Consider the following 18,565-nt stretch of genomic DNA (forward strand, 5'->3'; position numbering starts at 1 on the left):
AGCCTGAGATATTTACTATTTAGCTCTGTACAGAGAAAGTGTGCTAATATCTGCACTTAACTAATTCCCTAAAGACAGGAATTTTGGTCTTTTTGTCATCACCACACCAACTGGCCTAAGCTGTACATGGCACAGAGCAGAAGCTCAAAAAAACCTTAAAGCTATTTTTTTAATTTCCTTACAATAATTAAATAGAAATATTAAAACAAATTTTTAGAATTTCTGAGCAAGTAAGAATGTGGGTAAGAAGGAAACAGTGGAAAGGCTTAGGATTTTACTGAAAGTAAAGTCTGTGGTAACAGTCTACGGTAGTTATAATATCAAACTACATATCAGACTGCTGTTCCCTGGGTTATGGGGATATAATAAATATAGGGATGTGAAGCTTCCAACAGTCTGAGGTACACAACACGTATCAAAGAGATGTATATAACCATGAGCTAATCAATTTAACATTCTAGGCCTTATTTTCCTCCTTTATAAATGGAAGGAACTAAATTTGATGGTCTTTAAGTCCCCTTCAGCTTTAGGCCATTCATAATTCCAGAACAATTATGTAACGAACTGGAAGCACACAGAAGCAGAAATGAGGATGAAAGTCAGAGATTACAGAGGCTATGGCTGAGAACAGAGGGTACATGATGAGGAATTTTTGGAAATAAGTGTGGTATGGTGGGAATGGATAACGGAGGATGTTAAAAGCCAAGCAAAGGAAACTAGAGTTGACCATATACCACAATGGTACTGTGGAAGAACTACTATGATTTAAAGATTAATGGCACCCATAATGCTTAAGGAAGAAGTCAGGTGGGCCATCCAGGAGTTTGGAGTAGCATTCAGGTAATCAGAGTTGTGCTGGGTTAATTTTTACTTAAGAAAAAAAAAATTATTTGCAAGCCTCTTGCAGTAAAATCTCCAGTTTGCATATGGCTACCAAATCTTCCAGGTAGTGAGTAGAGAGAATCTGCAGCAGGACCTTGCAAAGGCAGTTTATAAGGCGTCAAAGTGGCAAATGGTGCTTCATTCTAGCGAAGGATAGGAAGATAAAAATGTAACAAAAATGAACGAATAACTTTCAGGATAATGCGCTTGAACTATGAACTACTTTTTTGACTAAAAAGATGAAAAAACCCAAATTGTTAATAACAATGTTCTGTGCACTCCAAGTGCAACTACTAACATTAGGAGGTCCTGGAAGCAAACTAGAAAAGAATCTCCATGTTTATAGAAAACCACAATTTCTCCCTGTTGGGAAATAATGTACAGTCTGGTCACAGCTTCTTACAAAAGATGTAACATAACTAAAAGGAGTAAGTAGGAGTAAAAAAATTAGTTTGTTCAGTTAAAAAACCACTATGGAACACACAGAAGGGACATAACTGAAGCCCACAAACATAGTATTTTTGCCTAGGGGGAAAAATACATTTGTTTACTCCATGCCATTACACCAGGGGGCACTGTAAAATCTTAAAGCATGAGGAAAGAGATGATATGGGACTACTTTTAACTATGGCTACTCCACCTACAGAATACTTAACCTTAAGAGGAATCAAGGTTGTAGACAGAAAGGTCTTCAAAAAGTTTCCAGAAGCTATGGAGAGATTATAAGAGAAACTAAAAATGTTTGGCAGCACATCCCTACCTAACCTGTTGAGCCTGACACCACAGAGGACCAACTAAGACAGCCCACAGCACTCCCCTTGGTGATGTTTCTGAAAGAGAAAACTGGATGAACCATGGGTGTGACCCAGCATGGGCCTTATGGTCTTAATGCTGGTGACGACAGACTGCCTGTAGTTCATGTGTGAGTAATATTTCTGAAGTGGGTGAAAAAAAAATGAAAGATGTTACTATGGCTTTTCCCTACAGAATAGCTTGAAAATTGTGACTACTTTAAGATATACTCTGAAGACTAGATAGCTGTATCTCATTCTACATCATTATACCTCAATACTACCATAAATTTATAACATTAAGCAATTAGATAAAATTTGGAATATTCTGTAAGAAATTCCACGCTAGGCATCATGAGCTTTTGAATAATGGGGGATGAGGCAGAGACCAATGTCCCATGATTTCCAGGGGCAGTCATACCCATTATTCCCTTTTAGATCATTTTGTTTTGGATTTTTAGAGTGTGTGATCCTCTAGGGAAGTGACCCGCAGAGAACCTGTGAGTGAACATTACCAGAAGCAGTCCAGCCTAGAAGTTTGAAAAGCACCATCAAACATGCACTGGGTGTTACATGGGAACCATCTTGGTAATAAACTATATATAAAAAATAAACAAACAAATATGCATAGAAGCACATCGTTCAAAGGCGGTTACTTGGCCAGCCCTGAGAACTTTACTGGTACACACTGACCAAATGAAATCACAACTTAGCATTATTTTATTCTGTAAACAGCAGGAAATAAGGATAGAATGGTAAAGTTAATTCCACCTGAACAATTCATCAGCATTTTAGAAAAAAAATCACATCAAGGGTTCATTCAATACTCTATGTACTTAAGTAAATTCCCAGCAGCAGCAGGGACACTTTTCCAAAGCTAGACTAAATAAAGCTTAGATTTTGGTGCACGGCGACTGGTACAGACATACGAGGCATTTTGCACGAAGACTACATTCAGTAACAACCCATACTCCCTGTATCACTGGCAGTAAGTTAAAGTTGCATGACGAATTATTATATATTATTTCTGTTGGAGGAAAGGTTTCAGGAAACCGGGGAAAAGGGAAGAAAATGAAATTTGACCTGATTTATTTTTTCTGTGTCTTTTCCCTTCTTTACCATCTATACCCAAATCTTATTTTGGTTCCTGCGATCAAAAGTAGATTAGACAAGGAAAAATACTAATTTCTATTTTTAAGGAGATTCTATGAGGCATCTTGCCCCACAGTTTTTGAAGATTCTCTTTTCTCTTCACACTGTGCTCACAGTATTGTTAGACAAAAGCTATGTGCTTACACTGAATGGAGCAGAAGGTAACAAAAACATGCTTTAACATCTATTCTGATCCATTTTCTCTCCTGAAAATATATTTTAACATTTGCCTTGATGTATTTACTGTCTCAAGTATTATGAATTGTAGTTTGTAATGTTTTACAAGGCACTGATGCCTAAATGGCCTGCGAAGAGATGTCTATAAATGGGTAACTTTAATGTAAACTCTTATCCTAGTGAAAAAGGAAGATTCTAAAAAAAATCAATTTTCTCAAGAAAAATTCAAGAGCAAAAAATATGACTTGACAGAAAAGAATAAACTCACGTTACACCAGGATGAAGATTATATTTCTTTTTTCCAAATCGCGTTTGCTGAGCAAAGAAATCGTAACGTTCAGATTTTTTCCACATATAATAGAATGCTACACATTCACCAACTGACCTTGTTCGAACCTATAAGAAAAAAACACTTATTTTTAAGAATCATCTCTTCCTTAAAGGAGTTATTTCATGAAAAACGGAGAGAAATAATATACTGGCAACAAGTCTTCAGATATTTAGCATTATGCTTTTTAAAAGCATCTTAATTTGGGGCGCCTGGGTGGGTCAGTTAAGTGTCCGACTTCAGCTCAGGTCATGATCTCATATGGTTCATGAGTTCAAGCCCTGCACTGGGCCCTGTGCTGACGGCTCAGAGCCTGGAGCCTGTTTCGGATTCTGTTTCCCTCTTTCTCTGCTCCTCCCCTGTTGGCACTTTGCGCCTCTCTCTCAAAAATAAATAAACATTAAAATAAGTAAAAGCATCTTAATTTACTATACAAGTAAACACTTCCCTATTGAAATATCTAGAAGTGGCATTTAATTAAAATTAATGTTACAAATAGTATACTTTTATTCACAGATTATCTAGGGAGTCTACTTTTAAATTACTATTTAAAAGATTCTCTTAGAGGTCTAACTGGTGATCCAGACTCAGTTATTTTATTTCCTAAAAGGCTGAGGATATTCCATAATGAGTTGAAAGGTGTAATAATGCCACTGCTAATCCTCTGCTTACCAAGTTACTTCAGACACTGGTGCTAGACCTACCTATGTGACCCAATGGCTCCCCTTACATAATGTTCAACAGCAAAGAGACAGGCAAATGATGTGGACAACATCCCCCTTTTTCAATACTTAGCTCGGAAAGCTGGTGGGATTGATGTATATAATAAAATAGTAGGAATTTAAAATAAAAAAGGTTTTTGAGTAAGTGTTGGGATGCAAGATCATACTGCTTTAACCCATAAATGTCTCATCTTGAAGTAAGTATCCTGTGGGACTGATTGCACCTGAAGTCAAGTTGATGACATCCTCATTTCACCACCTGACTTATTTTTCTTTCTTCCCCAATGCCTGCCCTTTACAAGTTTGGCCCATGCTGCTCTAAGTCTGAAAGCGATCAAGATTTTTTGTTTCTGTTTTTATCATTCTCTCAAGCTTTTTTTTTTTTTCTTTGCCTCCTTTAGAATATTATTTCTATACAGATACCAGCCAAAGTCAACTGTACTTTACTGAAAGCAAAAACTGAAAAGGTATTTTGGGGCATGCAAAATTAATATTCTGAAAAATCTTCAATAAAGTAAGCCTACATAGAACTTATGATTAAGATCCAAACTTCAATTTCAGGTATAAAAACAAACTCTTCATATTTTCACTGGAACATTCTTTTCCCTCTTAAAGAACTACTGTCTTCATTTTTGTTTCACTATAGTATATTAGGTAGATTAACGTCAGCTGACTTCTGGAACGCTGAAGTATCACCATCCCAAATACTTATAAAGAAATCAAGGTCTTATTTTCAATAATACATTAAAGGCTTTTTTGACTAGTAGTTTCCAGTCACCTAACAGGTTTCTTAGTTCTTAAAAAAGAGATTTCTGGAGGGCTGCTGCTGCTGGTTCTTACAGCAGCTTACCACTCGAGGGGTCCCCTCCATAGGTAATCCAGCATGGTTTGGTCTGAATCTAAGCAGGAATGCTGGAAAACTCATAGCCAAAATGTCCCATTCAACCATGAAACAATGTATTTTATTTTACATTCATAAACGTATGTGTGTAGTCGTTAGCATAATGCACTCCTTTCATAGAATATGCCCTGTGCTGGAGGTAATCAGTTTATCTGGACACAACATTAAGGGGTACGATACATTTCTGACACCAATGTTATGACTCAAAATTTCTCTTATTAGTAGTTTTAGGTCTGATGCCAAATACCAAAATGCCACAAGATAATCAAGAGTAAACTAGTTAATAAAATTAAGAAAAATAAACACAAGATTTACATGCAACTCTTTATAGAACATAAGATATACTGTTAAATATAGAGTGAAACAAATTAAGTCACCGCTATCCAGTCACATTCGGAGGTGTAAGAAGAATGTGGTGACAGACTAGAACTCAGACATAAATAAGCCCATGTAAGCCCACTTTGAACATTGTCCTAGACAAGCCATCACACAAAACTTAGATGCTATCTTTAAGGAAACATGTAACGCCAAGGTCCTTGTTATTTCTATTTGCTAAAAATGTGGCGTTTATAGAAGTCTAGAAATTCCTTAATTTCCTCCACTTAAACTCCTAAGATTTTAATTTTGCACATCCTAATTTCCCAAACAATGCAAGTAATTATGCAGGTCTTTTGGGTATACACTGACACTGTATAGTTGATACTATCAATATGGAATGATAAATGAATGTTAAATACAGTTGTCAAATTATAAAATTATAATGTATAATAAAACCAATTTATTGAGATACTCTTCTAGAAGATTAAATCTAATTAACACCAAATTAAATATTAACTTTCTGATTTTAGACACTCAGGACTTAAATGTAAAAAATATTTTAACTGTAAATAATATGTTAGAAATGCTTTAATGTTTCAAAGTTAATTTAAAGAGACCCTCCTTTAAGACAGTCTGTCACAAGTTTATGGAAAATAGCTTTAAATAATTACATTATATATACACATCCTACCCAGAAGTTGATTAATGTATTTGTAAATTTGTAAATTCTTAAAGTCATCTAACATCATGCACTGAAAATAGTCACTTAGTTAATATATGCCAGAAAGTCTAGGCATGCTTGTAATTCCCAAAAACTAATATAGTAAAACATTCATTCAAGAATCTTTAACACTAGAAAGTAATTGATATAATCTGGAAAACAACCTGACAATAAACTATAAAAAAATAATTGATAGAAGATGATCTGGTTAACTAAATAGCTTTGTATAAAAGAGAGAACACATATCATTACTTACTTTATTAGCCTGAATCAAATGAAAGTCCTTTCCATAGGCCTTCAGCCCTTGTTCAAAATTTCTACACTCTTCTTCTGTCCAAACAGATAATTCCTCTGACAAAATAGGTGGGAAAACTGTTAAAGCAATATTCCCCCAAATATTGCATATAAACAGTTACAAATAAAAATCTAAGTTTCTAGTAACACTAAGGGAAGTATTTTACTCCTGAGCTCTATTACTGATAGTTGCAAAAGATAAGGTGACAAAAACTCTGTATTTAATAAATATTTGGAGGATCTGGTCCCTAGTTCTCCAACTTCAATTTGGGCCACTTTCTCTTTTATGACCTAACCATACTAGCTACCTTTCAATTCCTTAAATTCACTATGTTCTAACTTTAGACTTTGTGATGTTTCCCTTTGTCTATACTTATTTCCTTCCTCACCCTTTTCACCTAACTTGTTTACATCCCAGCAAAAATACCACTTGTTCTACAAGATTTCCCTAACAGCCTCACCCTTTCCCCAAATTAGGTTAAGTCCTACTGCAATAAATATGAATTGCATCCTCTAACTTTCCATGGAAGAACTCGTAACTATTTTTCAGTTTCTCTACCTAGGCTCTAAGTGTCATGAGAGCAGGGACTTTATAAAGTCCTCAGAACTTAGTAGGCCTTCCAATTTTTGTTGAATGAATGATTATCTTTCATTTGTTATGTGATAAATACATAATGTTCTTAGTGAAGCAGAGTGGGAGCCAGTTTAGAGTAAAAACAAACCAACCAAACAACCCAAAAACTTGGACTGATTTTAGTTGTGGCTTCATTATTTATAAATTATGTTTGCCTCAACAAAGGTACTTCAGTTCAGAGACCTCAGTCTCATCAGTTTGAAACTAAAGGTAACAACTGTCACATTCCATAGCTCACAGGGCTATTCACAAGATCAAATAAGAAAATACTTATTAAAAATGCCTTCAATGGCACCTGGGTGGCTCAGCTGGTGAAGCATCCAACTCTTGACTTCAGCTCAGGTCATGATCTCAAGGTTTATGTAACTGAGCTCTGTGTTGGTCTGTGTGCTGGCAGTGCAGAGCCTGCTTGGAATGCTCTCTCTTTCTCTGCCCCTCCTGCATGCATGCTCTCTCTCAAAATAAACAGATGAAAGTATTTTTAAAAATGCCTTGAAATTGAAGGGCATTATGTATTTTTTAATGGCCTTATTTTCCTATAAAGAACCAGCCTTAATCCCATTTCCCATAATGCTTGTGTTAGACACAAGTTATTTGATATGTTACAAGTTATTTGTTATTCAGCAAATACTTACTGAATTCAGAAAGATCAGTATTATAAAACTTTGAATATACCTATGTAGACTGAAGACATTAAGTTTAAATTTCTGCTAAGTTATGAAAACAAATAAAAATTTACTATTTACCTCTAGCTGCTTTGACATTAAATCTTAATCTTCTCAGTGCTTCTTCTGTGTCAAAACTGCATTTAACCAATTCATATAATGCCTAGAAAAATAAAAAACCTCAATATGTGACCCAGACTATGAACAATTCAAGGCTACAATTTCTTAAGAAAGTAAAAGCTTTTCCTGAATCCAGTGTTTATGTTCATCATTTCTAGAAGGTAAGTAATTCTACTGAATGTCACACAGAGAACACTAAAGAAAAACAAACTCTGGGGCGCCCGGGTGGCTCAGTTGGTTGAGCATCCAACTTCAGCTCAGGTCATGATCTCGTGGTTTGTGAGTTCGAGCCCCATGCTGGGCTCTGTGCTGACAGCTCAGAGCCTGGAGCCTGCTTCAGATTCTGTTGGTCTCCCTCTCTCTCTCTCCAAAATAAACATTAAAAAAAAAAAGAAAAGAAAAACAAATCCCACCCTGATAATTAACACTTCTGAATACAAAGAAAATAGTAAGCAAATACTCTAACTTGGCAGGCATAAGATCTCAGAAATTTAAAAATGAAAAGAAACTAGTTTATAAAAATCATAAATCCTTTTATTGGGTTTTTGCAGCTCCTATTCTAATTTAAAACAAATTAGAAAAGAAAAGCACGGATTTAAAAAGGTATGAAATTATACTAATGATGTGAGTGTGTAACATTAGCTACTGCAGATTCCCTACTGATGACATCACATGAGTTTTGGTGGCTATCATAATAAAGTGAATGTGACAGCATTTACATCTATAAATGTAAATGATTAACTTATTTGGGGGAAATTACAAGTTATTTCTTTTTTTAAACTGAAGTGTGGTTGACACAAAATGTGACATTAGTTTCAGGCCCACAACATAGTGATTGGACAGCTGTACACATTTTGCTATGCTCACCACAAGCGTCCCCATATAATGCTATTATTGACCATATTCCCTATGCTGTACCTTTAATGCCCGTGACTCATTCATTCTGTAATATAAGTTACTTCTTACTCATGTACCTGTTCATTATCTTTTATGTGAGATCCTTCAGGAATTGCTTCTACACCTTTCTCATCACCTGTTCTTCTAGATGCATCCTTAAGAAATACAATCACTTTATCTTCCGGTAAGTACTCAGGGTCCCATAGGAGCTGATCATCGTTTTCATATACTAAATTAGGAAAACATAATGTTACCAAAAAATGCCAAAACTTGTTAAGAGTTTGTGTTAAAACACTAACATTAAACAAATAATCACACGAGTCAACATGTTGAGAACGGAGAGGTACAGCATGGTCCTAGGACTTGCCTAACTTCATTGGCGGGCCATATTTATAGCCTAAGTGATTTAAGCAATTTTATAACTCTTTCACAGTCAAGCTAAGATGACTTAGCTTGAGTTTACCCAAGTCCAAGCTCTCTTGATTTGAATAGCATCACCACCATATACTACCTATATGACCTTGGGCAAGTTACTTCTCTCTGCATCATCTGTGAAATGGGGATAATAACACCATTATATTGGGTTGTAAAGATTTAAAGTACTCTAAAGACAATTCTGGCACATATTAAGGTTCAATGGATGTTACCTATAATTATTATTTTTTAAATGAGAGGTCTAAAAGAATGGTCACCAAATGTTAACATTGCTTAGTCCTTGCTGGTAACGTTTGGGGTAATTTTTTCTTACTTTTATGTATTTTTCTATGACTTGAAAACATAATGAACATAAATCATTTTCATAAAACAAAAGTCCTTTTAATAAAAAAAAGCATTTCATTTTCATCAGAATTTCCATTACAGTAAGACTAAAACCTAAATCTCATCACAATGTGAAAGGTGAAAGGAAAGGAGGAAAACCGAAGATGAGAGCCCTGTGCAAATGTAACTGACAGGAAAATGGAAACATAGACAAAAAACTGAGGAAACAGAAAAATTCATAAATGTGACACCATCACTGCTGGGGGAAGAAAATGCTTCAAGGAGTGCTAGACAGACCGGTTAAATGCTGTTCAGTGAACAGCATGAAAACTGAAAAAGGCACGATGGGCTTACTAAGTAACAAGGAGAGGGATATTTTAAGAGCCGTTTCTGTGCAGAAACGGAAGCTGAGGCCCCACTGGAGAGGACTCAAGAGTAAAGAGAATGGGAAAAAATAAAGTAGAAGACTCTTTTGAAATGTTTGGTTTTAAGGGAGGAGAGGTACAACCTGAAAGGAGGTAAAACTGAAGAAAGTTTTTGGTCTTAATGGTTTATAAACATAAGAGAGAATCATTTAAATGCCAGTAGGAAAGAACCAGCTAAAGAAAAACTCTGTATTTAAGAGACAGGGGATAACTGATAGTGTCAAAGTTCCTTGTGTTATAAGGAAAGGAATTAACAGTAGGATGCTGGGTGGCTCAGTCGGTTAAGCACCCAACTTCAGCTCAGGTCACGATCTCACAGTTTGTGAGGTTGAGCCCCATGTCAGGCCCTGTGCTGACAGCTCAGAGCCTGGGGCCTGCTTCAGATTCTGTGTCTCCCTCTCTCTCTGCCGTCCCACCCCACCTCCCCACTCTGTGTGTCTCTCTCTCAAAAATAAACATTAAAGAAAAATAAAATAAAAGGAATTATCAGTTAATTAAGCATCTCCGATGGACCTGGCATTATGTGTTTTCATATAAACTCCTCTGTCTCACTCCACACCCCCATATATACATACACTTTAAAATATCCTTCTACCTTTCTGTTTCCCAAAACAGATACTCTTCTTTAAAGTGCAAGGATAGAAGCGCCTGAGTGGCTCAGTTGGTTGAGCATCTGACTTTGGCTCAGGTCATGACCTCACAGTTCGTGGGTTTGAGCGCCGCATCGGGCTCTGTGCTGATAGCTCAGAGCCTGGAGCCTGCTTCTGATTCTGTGTGTCCCTCTCTCTTTAACTCTCCCCTGCTCATGATCTCTCTCAAAAATAAATAAATGTTAAAAAAAAAAAAAAAAGTACAGGGATAACCTCTAGAAAATTTTCCTTAGTAAACCTCATTCCTTCTCTAACCTGCTGGTATAATTTTAGTGAAACTCTAAATTGTAAATACAATAAAACTGCCATGATAAAGTGAATTTGGATACAGTGATTTTTGTTCTCTGCGTAGCCTCTGTTCACTGAAGGAGGGAGTGGGGAAGACTTCAGTTTTCATGTTCTTGAGAATTGATGGAGTGTAGAAAAGCCTTACAGGAAGCCCTAAGAAAGATTTCTGAAAGGTGGTAGGTCCCTAAGTCTAAGTCCCACTTGAATATGCCCACATTGGGCCTATGAAACAAGCACAATTGACCTGAAAGATACTTCTGGCATCATTCCGTTAAGTTCCCGATAGCCACAGGATACAGAGATGTCCTATTTAAACTGAGTACACAAACATCACCAGATGGCACCAAATGACAAGCCAGACCCCCAGAACTGTGACAAGACAGCCAGACAGGCTGACCCTGAGAATACAACCCCTCATTTTATACAATGACAACACACTAAAAAAGAACCACAGATGAGAACAATCAGCATTTCCACAGAGAATAAACCATACTGCCTTTACTGGTTCCAGAAACAGACCAAATTATTTTCCACTTAAGTTTATACTCCAAGTAAAACATGAACTTTTGACTATGATCTAAATGAAACAGACAACAGCTAACTTTTGTTAAATGTCTGTTGCATAACTAAATGCCAAGAGATCAGAAAATCAGAAATCCACTACTATGATAAAACACACTAACATGAAGAGAAGTAACACCTATAAAAACTATAAAAGAAACAAAAAAACATTCTTTATTATAATTACATAAAATGACATGAACATGCTGGATTTTGAAAGATCGTATCACTAAAATTTAACAGCATCTTCTGAAACTACTTCATTTTACATGAACTACCAAGTCTAGATATTAGAATTTTTAAAAAAGCAACCACAATATATCCAACCTATATTATGGAAGATATAATTTACATGTGATTATAAGTGAGTGAAAGCATTCCGAAGGCAGGAATACACCTAGTGGATTCAAGTTACCCAGGAAAGCATTTTAAGTAACAAATTAAGCTTGTCAAATAAAATGGGCAAAACACGTTGTCAGAATAAGTTAACAAAGTTCACTACGTGTGGTGGTAGTGTTGGGGGGGGGGGAGGTGTAGAAAATACAAAAACTACCACCACAAAACCACAAACTTCTGCAACCTGGGAAATTAATTCCCCATGAATAAACTTATATTTATTCACTTTCAGTTTTAGTAAAAAGTGTTACTCATTTTTAATGCTGAAATAAAAACTCAATCTAATCAATGTATCATGAGGATGAAAATGCTGGTCCACAATCAACTATGGTGAAACAATGAGGTTTACACCATGTTCTTAAAAGGACATACTGTGATTAATGACTTAAATTATAAGTTGTCTAGCTGAGCCTTTCTTATGTACAGGCTAAATGAACTGCCTTTTCAACAATATTATCATCATCAACTAAGGATACTGCATGTATACATTTTTCAGTAAGTAACTTCAGAATCAATAATATGTCAAATGTTCATTAAAAACAAAGATTTATGTGGTCCTTTGCTATTAACTACTTCCAATTGCTAGCCATTTTCTCCTCACTCTAAAACTCATGTCATGCAAGCATGAAAATTAGGCCGGGAAATATCTTGGGTCATTTCTCTTAACCCTTTTCCCCCTAAGTAGCCCAACTAATTCTAATCGAGCTGGTCCAGGGTTCTCAATCTCGGCAGTACTGACACTTTGGGCACATAATTCTTAGTAGGGGAAGGCAGTGGCAGTCCTCTTGTGTTCTAAGATGTTTAACGCCATTCAGTTTGGTCTTATCACAAAAGCTGCAGTGTTCATTCAGTTTAGTACAGGGAAGAAACAATGAAATACACACATAACTGAAAAATCATGCTTTTCATCTATACAACACCTCTTTGGGAATTAGGTCCTTTCCATTTGAGTGAGGCTGACACTACACCCTGGAGCCCTAAGAACAGATACATGAGCCAGGACAAACCAAATACACTTCTCTCTGGTCACAGTAATTACTTCTAGCTGAATATGACTCAAGCTAAGTCAACAGAGTTCTCCTCTAGGACTTTTCCTGGAGCAAAGGTGGATACGGAAGTTTTCATTTGTGTTGGTTCTCTAGCTACAAGGACAGTGTAAAGTGTAAGCCAGGAGTTTCCGTAGCCACCTTAGCCTGTCTTGCAATAAAGAAAGAGGGAAAGGAGAGGGACAACTGATATCAGAAGAACCCCCAAATCCAGCTGTATCTGAAGGCAGACTACCCAGAACTTTCCAGTTAAGCAATCAGGTAAATTCATTTTTGTTGAGGCTAACTGAACTGGGTTTTTTACCAGTTGTAAGTAAAATAGCATGAACTGATGCTTTCTGAAAATCTGAATAATAAAACCCAAACGTAATGGATAAGATTAATCATCCAATGAATACTAATGCTACTCACTGAGTACCTACTATGTATATATATGCTGTTTAGGCTAAACTGAAAATACCCTACGTAATTCCTCATGACAGGCTCTGTAAATAAATGCTCTTTTACAGCTATTTTATACATGAAAAAAGGAAGGAAACATGTCCAAGGTCAAATGACTACATACCGATCAAAGTTTACCAACTCCATATTGGTTTTGTTAACATTATTCTGCACCCACCTAATAACTCAGCCACCAAATGTTTACTAAGTGCCTATGTAACAGAATCATACCAGGTATTAAGGATACAAAAATTAATTAAAAAAGTGATTATAATATGCTGTGCTGAGAAGTGCTAATTTACATAAATTTAAGAAAATTTTAATTGTGTAGTTGAGATTATATAACAACAGATACAGGTTCAAAGATGACTTTAACATGATTGTAATAAATCTTGTTTATATAACTACTTGAAACAGAAGTGATGACTGAGGGGCACCTGGGTGGCTCCGCTGGTTAAGTGTCAAATCTTGGTTTCAGCTCTGGTCATGATCCTACAGTTTGTGAGATTCTCTTTCTCTCTCAAAAATAAACATTAAGTAAGAAAGAAAAAAAGAAATGATAGCTGATGAGAAATATATATGCTGCATGGAATCTAGTAAAAAAGAAATCAAGTATCAGAGAGAAAAAAAAATTATCAGTATCTCTCCAGGATACTCAGTAATGGGTTTCCTGGTATCAATGAAACAATTCTAATCCATTTATCAAATAATTCCTACAGTGACAGTATCAAGGTACATAGTTTTGTGGCATTTTTTTTAATCAAAATCATTCCAACCAAATGTTCTCTCCCTTTTGAATGTGCTCACTAAACCACTGAAAAACATCTTGCAAAGATTTTCCCCTAAGGAAAAGAATGCACTAATCTTCAGTATCCCTTTGACAGTTTTTTCCTAACGGTGTAATTTACCTAAGTTTCACATGAGTTTGGTTTTGGTGTACCGGCTACCCTAAGTGGTGACAAATTATGGGTAACATGACAAAAGTTTGAACTACTAGAAATATAAAACTGAGGAATGACCCTGTACCAGTGACCCCTCTAAAGCAGGATCACCTTGCTAAATCTAGTCTGATTCTCACACCATCTACAATGCTTAAATTCTCATGGTGAGTAAAATTTGTAAATCATATCTGTTCCCGAAAAAAATAAGTATGTATAATTGTTTTCTAAAATTACAATAGGGGCACCTGGGTGGCTCAGTCAGATGAGCGTCCGGTTTCGGCTCAGGTCATGATCTCATGGTTTGTGGGTTTGAGCCCCACATCAGGCTCAGTGCTGACGACTAGCTCAGAGCCTGGAGCCTGCTTCAGATTCTGTATCTCCCTCTCTCTCTGACCCTCCCTTGCTCACGCTGTCTCTCTCTCAAAAATAAGTAAAACATTAAAAAAAAATTTTTAATAGTAAAATTACAATAAAACTGAAAACTTTACATAAACCCAAATTTAAAACAATGAAAGTTAAAGATCATTAATTTGCTATGGTATCTGACAATACAAACATGTTAAAATATAAAACATATTAAGAGCTAATTAAAACTACCTTTAAGCCCTAACACTAACCTCCCATACATAAAACCAAAACATTTTCCTACCTACTTACAAAATATGAAACTTTCTAACATGGAAACTATTATTTTTCATAGTCAAAACTTAAAAAAAAAATTAGAACAAATGTCTGACTTTCAGTTCTTTAGCTGGGAGAAAGAACTCAATGGTGAACATGTGCTAATCATTACAGAGCACATAAGCAAAGCATAACTTTTAAAATTACAAAAATAAATACAAATGCCAATGGTCTACTTATTTTTGCACACAACTCCAATGTATTCAAAAAACTTACGTACAGAATCTTACTATATAACAAGATCACTCCTTACTGTACTTTTAATGTACCCATATATTGTAGGAATTAACTTGAAAGTGAGTACAAGCTATCACTGGGTGTTAAGACATTTTTGCTGTCCCAAGAATTTACTGGCCTGTGGAGTTCCCTTAACTGCCTTTTCCCTACTGTTTGCCCTGAAAGCAGGTGCATTATAAAGGAAGTTTCTGGAGAGAACACTAAAAGGAAAACCAATGTTTTCTGCAACTGCAAAAGGCTCTGCATTTGTAAGCTGAAATGTGAAGACAACAACTGAAATAAAAGAAATGAACAAAGATTTCTAGCACCGAGTGATGTCATACTATACATGAAGTCATTAAAATCACACCCACAACATTCTTTCTGGAACTCACCCCAACAGAATAATCTAAAACAGACTTAAGATCTCAAGCATTTTATGTTACTGGAAGTTTAAGTATTTATGACTTGGAATTTTTATATGAAATGATGGAAAAATTCATGTAAATAATTTGTTTCCCCAAATTATTTTATAAATAAATATCAAAGTTCTCAATTTTAGTAATATTAAAAGTTTCAAAGCTTAATGTAAGCTTTTTAGGTCATTCTGTACTTGAATATTTTTAAAACAGCTTCCACTGACATAGAACAATCTTTTATATTTAAGTTATACAAGTTTTAAAGGATATATTCAGGGAATGTAAAATATTAAACAAAAAAGAAATAAAAAGTTGAGATGTCTTAAGTCACTATCAAAAAGGCATTCAGTTTTTTTCTTGTTGGATTTCTTTGGACAAAACTGGAAAAACAGGAAACATTTTCTTCTTACAGAGATCATGAAGGGTCTTCTTTCATGAATGAATCGGGCCATACACTGTCCTGGCCTCATCCCATTATAAAATAACAGCTCTCAAAAGCATGGATTCAAGCTGTGTAATGTTACTAATTAACCCACCTTTTTCATTTTCTTTGTATCTACAAATGCCAACTGGAATCTCTGCTTGAAACATGGAGCCCACCATAATCTCCTATGTTAGAAATAACATAACACGTTAGTAAGATCTAGTAACACAGAATTTTATATCCATTTTCTAGCTTTACCATCTTCCTGGGTAAACTATTCATGGCTTCTCTGTCATAAAAGATACAACCAATTAAAAACTACCTCAGAGGAGTATTGTGAGGATGAATGAGTTAATAATAGATAAGAGCTTAGATATGATTGGATGAAAATATTAGTAATAATAATGGGGTGTAATGCAATATATACAGTGAATACAAACTACTTCAAAATACGAGAAAAAACGAAGTAAAAATGAATTCTTATCATTCAAATTGCAAACACTCTGGAAAAAAAGCAAATTCAGATATATAAGGTATTTACACTCGAAACTATGGTCCCTAGATCAGCATCATCAGAGTCACCAGGGAAACTGTTAGGTATGCACATACTCAGCTCCTACCGGAGACCTACTGAACTCTGGGGATGGGACTCAGCAGGTAGTGTTTTAAAAGCTGTCCAGGTGATTCTGATGCACACTCTTATCTTACCACAGACTTAACGTAAAGAAAAAAGGGTTTGTATAAAGCTCCGTAGTGGTCAAATGGATGAAAGGCCACATGGATAAGCAGGTTAGTGCCTTTCACAAAACAATACAAAATGAAAAAAGTAACCTTCCCAAAACATGATTAAATCTTACGTTAGGAAATTTAGTCATCAAATCTATATAAAATCACAGATTAGAGGAAACTGGCTGTTCAGAATGGTAACTGGAGACCACTGCTGATGAGATATTACAAAACAGAGGGACCAAGATTACAGACCCTCCTTTATCTGGTGGCTAAATGTTAAGACTGAATTTACCGCACTTTCAAAATGAAGACGTAGGCAGGAACGGAACAAGTTTAAAAAAGGTGATAGTTTACCAGTTGAAATAACAGTTGAAATAACTCTTAGGATTTGAAAAATTCCTCTAATGGTCAACCCATTGAAATCAGAATCTAATTTTTTCTAGTATAACTTCAAAGACATACTCTATGTAATTAATTTATTGCTAAACCTGTATAGGAAAACCAGTTGATTTTCTAAAAGGAATTCACATACAAATTTTCTCTACTCTTAACAGGTGACCTTTTATGTCTTTTCACTATATAAAAAAAAAAAAAAAAAAAAGAGTACCCTAGTTTCGCTTCTTGTGCCTCTCTTCATTTACTCATCAATGCTTACCAGAGAATAGACAGTCAAGTTATCAACCCTTCCATGTCTCAGGTACTTCTAAAAATATCAATGCCAGGATCCATTCCAGATCAATTAAATTAGAGTCTCTGGACAAAGGTCCCGGTAATCAGTATTTAAAAGTTCTCCAAATGATTTTAACATGGAGCCAGGTTTGAGAGTTTCTGGACGAGTGTAAAAATAAGACACCCTCTTTGTCCTATTGAGTTCAGAACCCCTTTTTACATGCTAATCTGTTCTGTAGGGAAGGGGAGGGTAGGAAAATAGCACTTAGGAGCATTATGTACCAAGTATCTTATGTGTAATTTTCATTAAATCCTGTGTGATTTTCATTAAATCCTTACCAACTTAAACAAGGCTAAAATTTTTATCTCTGTATTGTATGTGAGATGAAACTCAAAATAATTAAGTTCCTCAGAAATGCACTATTAATAAGTTCTGGGGCTGTAACTCGGACTCAAATTTTATTTCAATGCTGTCTCCTCTGCCCCGATTCCTAGAAAGACTTCGTGTCTTACAAGCCTTAGAAGATGATTCAGAATCCTGACAACTTTTACTACAACAAAATCATACTAAAATAAAACAGTCTGGATTTACTGTGGCCTGTTTTATTATGTATTTCCTGAGGAGCAGAATACTCCCCCATGCTGTCCCTCTTCTGTGCTTTTGTTCCTTCACTAAAAATAAAATAATAACTCAACACTTACTCAAATACTCTACTGTATACTTGAGAGACAAAAACAATTCAAGTTGGAGAAAAGAGATATAAATTTGAATATATGGTAAAAAGTAACAGTTTAAGGTTACATCCAAGGCTTTTAGTTCTCATAATTTCTGCATGGTGTAGGAATCAGCAAAACACAGACTGAAGAACATGTGCCCCAAAGGCCACATCAACAATAAGCAGCTCTTGTGACCCTCGTTCTCTGGCCCCACCATTCACTCAAATTCACACATACCGCGCTGGGCTAACCTTCCCTCAGCATGCTAATGCACACTGTATCTTTCTGTCTTCTAAACAGCCCCTGGGACCCCAGAGATGGACAATTGTGTCTGAAACCCATAATACTCAGGTAATCAGCAAGGGTGTTAGCTATCTTTTAAGTCTGCCCCAGGCATCCCAAACCAAAAAACTTTAAGCCAACTTAAAAAAAAAACAAGACTCAAAACTATTAATTAAATAATTAAACAATCATGACTTAAAAAGTATAGCTAGTCCACTGATTTTGATGTTTAGAGCTATTCTGCTTCTAAAGAAAGGATTATTATTGTTTATGCACTAAATCTAAAATCAGTCCTAGGGGGGAAAAATGCTCAGTGTAG

General features: G+C 35.6%; 1 protein-coding gene across 6 annotated transcripts in view; it reads right to left on the minus strand.

The window, feature by feature from the left end:
• Positions 1–18,565, minus strand: part of MIER1 (MIER1 transcriptional regulator) — a 59,518-nt gene that overhangs the window by 6,151 nt on the left and 34,802 nt on the right. For all 6 annotated transcript variants that reach the window (XM_029949552.1, XM_029949553.1, XM_029949554.1 and 3 more), the window contains 5 exons: positions 15,962–16,034; positions 8,680–8,831; positions 7,667–7,748; positions 6,249–6,343; positions 3,271–3,398 (listed from right to left, as the gene is read on the minus strand). In XM_029949552.1, coding sequence (XP_029805412.1) covers positions 3,271–3,398; positions 6,249–6,343; positions 7,667–7,748; positions 8,680–8,831; positions 15,962–16,034 — 530 coding nt within the window. The remainder of the gene's footprint in view (positions 1–3,270; positions 3,399–6,248; positions 6,344–7,666; positions 7,749–8,679; positions 8,832–15,961; positions 16,035–18,565) is intronic.

Source organism: Suricata suricatta, chromosome 8 (assembly GCF_006229205.1).
Source record: "Suricata suricatta isolate VVHF042 chromosome 8, meerkat_22Aug2017_6uvM2_HiC, whole genome shotgun sequence".
NCBI classification, from domain to species: domain Eukaryota; kingdom Metazoa; phylum Chordata; class Mammalia; order Carnivora; family Herpestidae; genus Suricata; species Suricata suricatta.